This window comes from Pipra filicauda, unplaced genomic scaffold (assembly GCF_003945595.2).
Source record: "Pipra filicauda isolate LSUMZ 115617 unplaced genomic scaffold, ASM394559v2 scaffold354_size748207_pilon, whole genome shotgun sequence".
NCBI classification, from domain to species: Eukaryota; Metazoa; Chordata; class Aves; order Passeriformes; family Pipridae; genus Pipra; species Pipra filicauda.
In genome coordinates, this window is record NW_024104481.1 from 659,756 (window position 1) to 668,452 (window position 8,697).

At 35.7% G+C, this 8,697-nt stretch overlaps 1 protein-coding gene across 1 annotated transcript in view; it reads right to left on the reverse strand.

Annotated features, from left to right (window-relative positions):
* Window positions 1-7,552, reverse strand: part of TRDN (triadin) — a 111,056-nt gene extending 103,504 nt beyond the window's left edge. Inside the window, exon 1 of the mRNA XM_039384440.1 lies at window positions 7,330-7,552. Within this exon, the coding sequence (XP_039240374.1) occupies window positions 7,330-7,351 (22 nt within the window). The 5' untranslated portion in view covers window positions 7,352-7,552. The remainder of the gene's footprint in view (window positions 1-7,329) is intronic.
* Between the last annotated feature and the right edge of the window lie 1,145 nt (window positions 7,553-8,697).

Below are 8,697 nucleotides of genomic sequence, written 5' to 3' on the forward strand. Positions count from 1 at the left end.
GTACAGGGAGTAGCAGGTCTTTACTCATTACATATTTGTAAAGGATTTTTTAAAACTAACTTTGAAGATAGAAAGAGGGGACTTCTCCAGTGAGAAAGTTTCCCTGTGCTTGGCATTTAATATTTTCCTTTCTTATGGTAAATGCCTTCGTATGGCACCAAGAAGAACTTTTAGGCCAGACACAAGTTCATACTGTGCTGTCAGACTTATTCTAAAAAAAGGACAAATCAGCCACAGCACTCAAGTGAGGCTTATTCAAGACTTAAAGTGACTGCTTTTTCATTCTGATTTCTAAGGGCAAAACCCATCACTGGCCATGATTTTGAGCAACTGAACTAATCTGACTGAAAGTATAACTTAGGTGAGCTTTAGCTTATGGACTGTTTGGGATAGAAGAAACAATAATTAAAAAAAATCAATACCTTCTATACCTACATTCCTTTCCTGAATATTACCTGCAATATTATCTAACATATTTTGAAAGAGGGAGGAGAGGAGAAAAAGAAAAAGGTGGGACAGGACAAGGTCTGTCAACAGTGTCATCTGGTATCTCTACCTATTAGTGTCACTAACTCTACCATTAGTAGCTTTGGTAGCCATGTACTTGCTGCGTAATTCCAATAGGCTTTTTTACATAAATCAACTGTGCTGTTGGCATACATTAGGAAAAAGACCTAGAAGTTAAATCTTGCTGGTCCCTTTTGACCATATACAGCTTAAACACACTCCCACTCAGGGATCTAAAGTCTGAATGGTCTGTTCCAATGCACTAAAGCAAGATTTATATGAAGGCATAGTGCTAACACTAAAATATTAAATAGTCATATTTTTCCAGTAAAAATGTTTAAAGCTGGCAAGAGAACATGACAGTGGGATGATATGGATAAGAAATATAGCTGGTTGTCCATAGCTTAAGTCTTTAGATGGGGTGACTTTATAGTTCAGATCTGCTTATCTACTTCATGTACTGTGCTACCTGTCTGATCTGTCAATGTAAAGCACTAAGGATATTAAGCCTGCCCATCTCTGTAAATTCTCTTTGATCACACCTTTGATTTGGTTTTAGTTTAATGTGAAAGCATTGTATGAAAAACGCTGTGTTCCCATTTTACACGTATCTTAATACATTTCAATTTTAATGCTGAACAATTTTCTTTTTTAAGACCCACTAAAATGATTTTGCGGGGGGGGAAGGAAGGGAATACAATTGTTGATGGTTTTTGAATCATAAACTAGTTTTCTTTACAAGTCTTTAAAAAAATCCCTTTTAAAAATTAAGAAAACCTGTGCTAAGAACCACACTTTCACAGTACTACAATTTTACACTACTATCTATAGAAATCACTTTTGTTTAAACAAAAAAGCCATGATCAAGCCATTACAGTTGTGAAAACTTTTAAAGAAATGGCTGAACTGTTGGAAATCACTGGCTAAGCAGATGCAGTTAAATTAAGGTAGCTTTTTTTTGAGAGTATGATCTGTTTGCAAATACAAAGGATGTGTTCTTAATTCAATTTATTTTACTATTTGAACTCAATTATTATTTTATAACAAGAAATAATTCAACCTTTTAAAAAAAAAGCTAGAAATACATTTTCTTTTTCTAACTTTTGAATAAATATTACATGAAAGAAAATGAGCTCTATCACTTACATATTCTTGTAGGATGCAATGACCAGAAATTAAATTAGAAATAACATTATATATACTTTACAGTACACAAATAAGCAATTTTTAAATGCTGGATTTGTATAATTTTAATTGAATTCCAATTTCCATCCTAATGAAGCTTGACAGAAACCACAAGTAAAAGTTAAATCATTATCTAGCAAAAGAGAAATGCACCATTTACCATTCTCCATTATTAAAAACCCAACCAAAACAACATGAAAAGACTAAGAATCTGGATAAATGGTTCCTAAACTGTAGATTTTTTTAATAGATGGATTTTCAGGTTATCTATCTCTCTAAGAGTAAAAGGCACAAATTTAGTGAGAAAGGCTGTGTTCAGTTACCATATTACTAAGCAGCCAACAGGAGTTTGTCTCTTTTCCATTCTTTTGGGAAAAAGAACAATATGTAAAAAAAAATAAAATTGCTATTTTGAAATCCAGATTCCTTGTTTGTTGCTTTCAATCACGATTAAAATTGGTGTTTTAATAAATCAAGTTTTTTCAATCATTTTGATTTAAAGCAATTCACCTTTCACTATTTTAAATATGGTTTAATTTGGTAAAATAAGTAGTGTCCACTAGCTCAATATTTTTAAGAGAGAAGAAACCAGAAAAAAAAATCAGAAAGAAAAGATTTTTCATTTCTGTAACCACATGACCTGATTCAAATAGGATAACTCTTGTTTCTCTGTCCTCAGGATGCCCTAAACTGAAGCCAGACCCATATTATGAAATATGATTTAAACTAAAAGGTTAAAAAAAAAAAGTTTCTGCTTTCCACAGCAGAGCAGTAAAAGCAGCATGAATCTACTTCTTATTCAGTATTTACACTGTAGACAATGGGTAAAATTGTGTAAAATATTTATAGACTAGTTTTTTTCAAATTTTCAGTACTTGAAGCTGTAGATTGGGACTTCTGAGAATGTGAGTAGTTGCACAGATTTCATTTTTAAATCAGTGGTGACTGATCTCCCCAATAACTTGAAAATACTACTAGGATTTTAAACATGTTTCTTATTATATAAATAACCTTAAAATACGTTCCAAATACTTATGAGCACCAGGTTCTTTTAAAAAAAATGAATAAATGTTCAGACCTAAAGTCCAGCTCTTTGACCACAAGTAAAGGGGAGTTAACTGTACGCAGACACTTTCAGCCCATCACAGACTAACAACACCTTAGCCCTCTGGTTTATTGGTTTTAAGTCTTCCTGCTGTCCATAGACAGCTAACTTTCTAAGGGGCTACCTAAAGAGCTTCCCTGTACCAACTGAACATGCATAGATACTGTATCAACTGTGAGTAGCATTGTCCACAAATTCTTAAACCTAAAACTTAAGATAGTAAATTTGACCTCACGCTTGCTTCAACAGGCCATGAGAAAGTACCAAGGCTGGAGCCAAAATAACAAGCTCAGTTGTCCAGGCCCGCAGTCACAGGGGAATACAAATTTTAAGGAATTTCAGTGAGAATTTGGAGCTTTTGTTCCCCACAAAGACTTTTTTACAGGCAGGGTTTTCTGACTTTTTGTCTCTCTGGGTAATTATGCTGTTAATTTTATCCAGTAGTTCTGAACAGGAACAGACTGACTCCTTCAAAAAATCATTGCTAAAATTGTTGTATTCTCCTTACCCTGATGTAAAAGCTATACTATCTGCTTCCTTAACACTGAAAGCCAGAAAAAGAAGACACCTTTTCATTTTGAAAATTCACTAGATGCTAAATGAATTCTATAGAAACCTAATTCCGAATTTGAACAGCGTCTAACTGAGAGGTAGGAAACCTCGTATGCCCAAAGGGTTATTTCTCATATATTATTAGTTTTGTGTCTATCAATCTTCAAGCATGCAGATCTTGTTACCTTTTGAAATGGTTTACATCTTAAAACTTTTCGTAGCTATCAACAAGCCTGAGTAAAGGACTGAAATCCTGAAAAGCTAATTTTGATTTTGTCACTGACAAGTTGTGCGTGGCCTCAGGGCTAGCCTGTCTGCTTGCAGCCTGCTCCCAGATAGAGGAAATATGTAGTTGCACAGCTCTCAGCAGCAAAATAAAGACCAAACTGTAACTCATTGTCTTATTTCTATTTGACTCCTGCTTCTCTCTTGCTCCGCTGGAGAAGTAACTTGTGGCAGACAAACAGCTGGCATAGAAACCTTGTCTTTCTCCTTTTCTCACCTTCCTGGATTAGGTCAGTGCATAGTCTCCAGGGCCCTGCAGCAAGCAGAGCTGAGTCTCTGTTCATTCTTCCCTGCATAAAGTGTCAGGGGACAGCCATCAACCTTGCACTGTGACCTGCAGGAGACTAGAAAGGACCAACTATAAGGCTGCTGCTGGAGCTACTGTGTACATACAGATTAAGCTGCATTTTGGTTGAAGCCATTTCTCAGAGGTGCCAGGCTCAAGGTCAAGTGATATGGGAGGAATTCAGAGATGCTGCTTGCCTTTGAAGGGAGAAAATTTGTGCTGCCAAAACTCAACTGGAGCGGAATGTAAGCAGAAATGTGGGGGACAATAAAAAGAGTTTTTTCATATATATTAATGGCAATAAGCAGTATAAAAATATTGGTCCATTGCAGGATGAGGAAAGTCACCTCACAAAACTGTGTCAGGGGAGGTTTAGGCTGGATATTTGAAAAAGGTTCTTCACCAGGTCGTTGGCTGCTGGAACAGGATCCCCGGGGAAGCGGTCACAGCACCAAGCCTGACAGAGTTCAAGAAGCATTTGAACAATACTCTCAGGCACATGGTGTGACTCTTGGGGATGGTCCTATAAGGGCTGGACTCGATGATCCTTATGGGTCCCTTCCAACTGAGTATATTCTGTAATTCTGTGAACTACATCTGCCATCGAGTCCAGTCCAATCCCTGTGTTCCATAAACACCGCAAAGTAACATAGCTTGCTAGACAATCACTTAGGTGGGTCACAGTAAAGATCCTGTCCATTACAAGAATATGCAATAACAGCTTAATAATAACAAGATCAATAATTAAAATTAATTAATATTAATATTTTAATAATACTAATAATACTAATATTAGACCTTGAGAGAGTTGGAAAGACAGAGTACTTAGTATCTGTACTGAGATTTTTTTTTATACAGTTTTAAGGACTTCCACTTTTTAATAGTACATTTCTGTGACTGCAATGACATGTAATACGAGAATGCTGAAGATAATCCCTTGGAATCTTCTCCTAAATACTTGACAGCAGGAGACGTAAGTCCTGCCAACTTTCTAAGGACACTTATAAGTTACTGTCTTCAGAGATCTCATTTTGTCTTTCACAGTGTACATTTCACCAGTATTTCCACAACTAATTTGTAACTGTGAAAAAGAATAGGTAGCACATGTGACTTGTGATGCAAGTAGACAGGGCAGGGTCATTGCTTAGTGGCAACGTTTTTAAGTAACTTAGTCTCATTATCACTATCATGATGTTGACCTGAAAGAGTTCCCCATCATCCTTATTAATCTATCTTTGAATAGATCACAGTCTTGACATGGGCTGTCAGAAAAAGGTATCCTGAGATATGCACCCACACACTCTACCAGGGCTAGACCATCTCTCTAAACCAGCAGCTACACTGGTCATGGCAGAGTTGAAGCCTGCATCACTGTTTGTTCTTTTATGTGTCATCATGGTACCTCAAAAGGCAAGGAGCCCGACAGTCTGGCTGATATGAGACTGACACTGTAAGATAGAGTTATGAACATCTATCCCAAGGAGCAACTGTTTTAATCCTAATCAAGTCATGAACACCTCAGAAAATCAGGGGATGGGATGTAATATGGGGGGAAAAAAGAAGAAATTCTGTGCAGCAACAGGTATTTTAATACATTTTTTATTTAACCAAACTATATGTTGCTGAAGTTTATATTTAAACTTTCAGACTGTGAGTGCCAGTACTAGCCCTGGAGGAAAATAAACTGCAGTGAAGTGTTAGCCTGAGGCAGAATTCTTACTTTTCTTCCATGAGTAAAATTTCCATCTCATGGATACAGAGTTTTAAAATCAGTCTATCAACATAAGTTTGTTCTAAATATGTGAAAACAAAACTAGGTTAAACTAAACTAAACTAAACTAATTATATGGCTTATTTACCTGTCATACGGAAGGTCAGCTTATTGTGGAGCTGGTGCCCTTTATTACCTAAAGTCTATGCTTTGCACAAGAAAAACACAGAAGAAAGACAGACACTGTGATAGCTAAGGAATACCTATAAAAACATTATAAAAGCACAATAAAAACATTTTCAGACTCTTTGTTTTCTTTTATTATAGGGTCTTTTATTTCATTTTAGGATCTTTTATTGCCTTTCTTCAATAAACCAAATGACTGAAAAGTCACTTCCAGACTGATTGAAAAGTCTTCTATTTTTAATATTAATTTTGGACTAAAAATCTTACTAATTTGGTTATTCTGTAGATTTCCCTGATTACAGCTACAAAATAACCAATGTTTAAAACATTTGGTTAAGAATATTCAAATAAACTAGAGTTTGTCTTAGCTGTCAGGCTGAGACACCTGTTTTGTCAGTATTTGCAGCCAGAAGTAAATAAGAGAACAGTCCAACTGCTGATTAAAACATCACATTGTCTCCTTGCTATGGCTAACCAGACATCAAGCAACAATTGTACAATTTGACATACTCTTAATATCAACCTTTTAGAAGGAAGGGGGTCACTCATTAGTAGCACTTAATGCAGAATCCTCTTACAAGTATGAACAATAAAAAATGGAAGATGAAAACTACAGCTTTCATGCACTGAAAGACAACATAATCGGGAGAAGTAGAATAAAAATAACCTTCAGAAGACTTTTTAAAAGCACCTTTTGTAATATTATTATTAAATTCAGATAAACACTGTAAAAAAAAGGTTGGAATGAAATGTAACAAAAATATTCAGTATTAAAGAGGATTGCATTTTAAATATATCCTCTGACTGACTGTAGTTGATAAAATATTGTTATGTATCTAAAATATTATTAAAATATGAATGGTCAGGAAATATTAAAGTACATGAAACATTCATATTTTAGAATATGTATTTATTGGTTAATACTATTGCCTTTCATTCTTGCAGGCCAAGCTTTGGCATACTTATTTCAGCACAATTTTCTCTGACCCCTTTAAAAGTTTATCTGAATAAGGATTTCAGAGGGTTTTTTACATTTTACCCTTCAGTGACTACATATACAGTTCACAAATACTCTGTGCTCCCTAAGGAAAAATCAGGGCCAACAAATTAAACTATTCTGACTCAGGCAAATCTTTCATTATAAGGGACTACCTGAGCAAAGACTTGAGAGTAGAATGCCCTGAAAATTTAGACCTTCCCCTCTTGTATCACTCTAATGGAGCTGCCTAAATGGTGATGTTCTGCAATTGAGACTAAGGCTATTTTTAGAGATGTACAGAGAACTAGCTTCAGTAACTGATAAAAACTCAAGCTACAGGATTGAAAAAGTAAAAAAAAGAAAGAAAAAACAGGAAAGAAAAGTAAAAGGCAATCCAGCACACAAAATGAAATGGTCCTAGAGTAAAAGAATTATTTGATAAGAGTAACAAACCTTTTTGACATGCTAGCTCAATTACACTGTTAAAGTACATATAATTTCTGGTTAATTATATTTGAAAAGTGTTACTGTACCTTCTGCTGTAATCTCGGCCATGATGATGGTAAGAGATACTCTGTTAAAATGGTCAAGATCTACTGTGGCAGCTTAGACTGTACTTCTGGGTTGCTGGCTCTTGCAGGAGTTGCAGAATGAGAAGGAGGGAGGTCCTCTGCTTTGTCTAATTGTGTTCCTTCTTCTTTTGTGCCCCTCTGAAATGTCTTTTTCCTCTGCAGAATCCTGCCCTCTCACAGCAACCCGAGGTCTTCCAGAGGCACCACTTAAAGCTCAGTCTAAAGTATCAGCTTCTAACAAAAATAGCCACGCCTCACAGTGAACCTTCAGCACATTTTTCTAATATCCTCAGAACCACACACACTACAAATAAAAAGTAAAAAGACACAGCTCTAAACAGGACAGGAACTCATGGAAAGGCAACAAAAATCAAAAGAACTGGGAAAGAACTGCTCAGTGCTTCTGCAGCCTGTCCAGCATAATTGCAGTTCTTTGGGGGGTATGTCGGGAAACATGAAATATAGAGTTCAAAGTAACCTTATCCATCCCAGTTCAACTTTATTCTTAGCACAGTCAGTGCTTAGCACATTCTTCCTGACCTTATTTGGCTTGGGGAGGTCCTATGAAGCTTACCGCTGACTAAGGGGGAGGGTAAATTTGGGTGATTTTCTTCACTTTGATAGTCATAGTTCAGAACCAATTAAGACACCAATTCAAACCTATGAAAATGGTAACTTCAGTTTGGATTTTTTTCATCTTCTTCTAATTTGTTGCAATTATCACACATACCTGTGAAGTTCATCTAAATGTTACAGGACATGGTTGAAATTCAAACAGTAACAGTTTATATGGTCTAAATACATAATGGTAATATGCAAAAATATTAAGCAGATAGATTTTTTTTTCTGTGTATGATTGATGGAAATATTTAAATAACTCAAAAATTCTGTGATTTTAAAAAAGATTTTATACAACTGAAAACAAGTAGATTTTTAAAACTATTTAGAGGAAGAAAAATATTAACAATTTAAATAAGAATAATGATTTTAAAACCTGAGCAGTCTTTTCATTGCACTGCTTGCAATTTCACAACTGCGGAATTATGTATGTGGTCAATAGGTTGAAAATGAAATTAGCAAAAAAGTGCCCTCGAGCCAGCATACCGCTACATAAATGTCATCGTCAAATGAAATCAGAAACCATCCTAAACGGTTCTTACTAGGGAACCTATAGTCAGCTCCTCTCTGCTACATGAGTTGGCATTTACGCTTCTCATCTTCCCCTCAGGAGATATAAGCACCTGGCTCTGTGGCAAAGTATGGGGAAAGGAATCTGTTTGTCCAGTGCACAAGATCCAGAAGCAAAGGTTCATTGAGCAGTACAGTCAC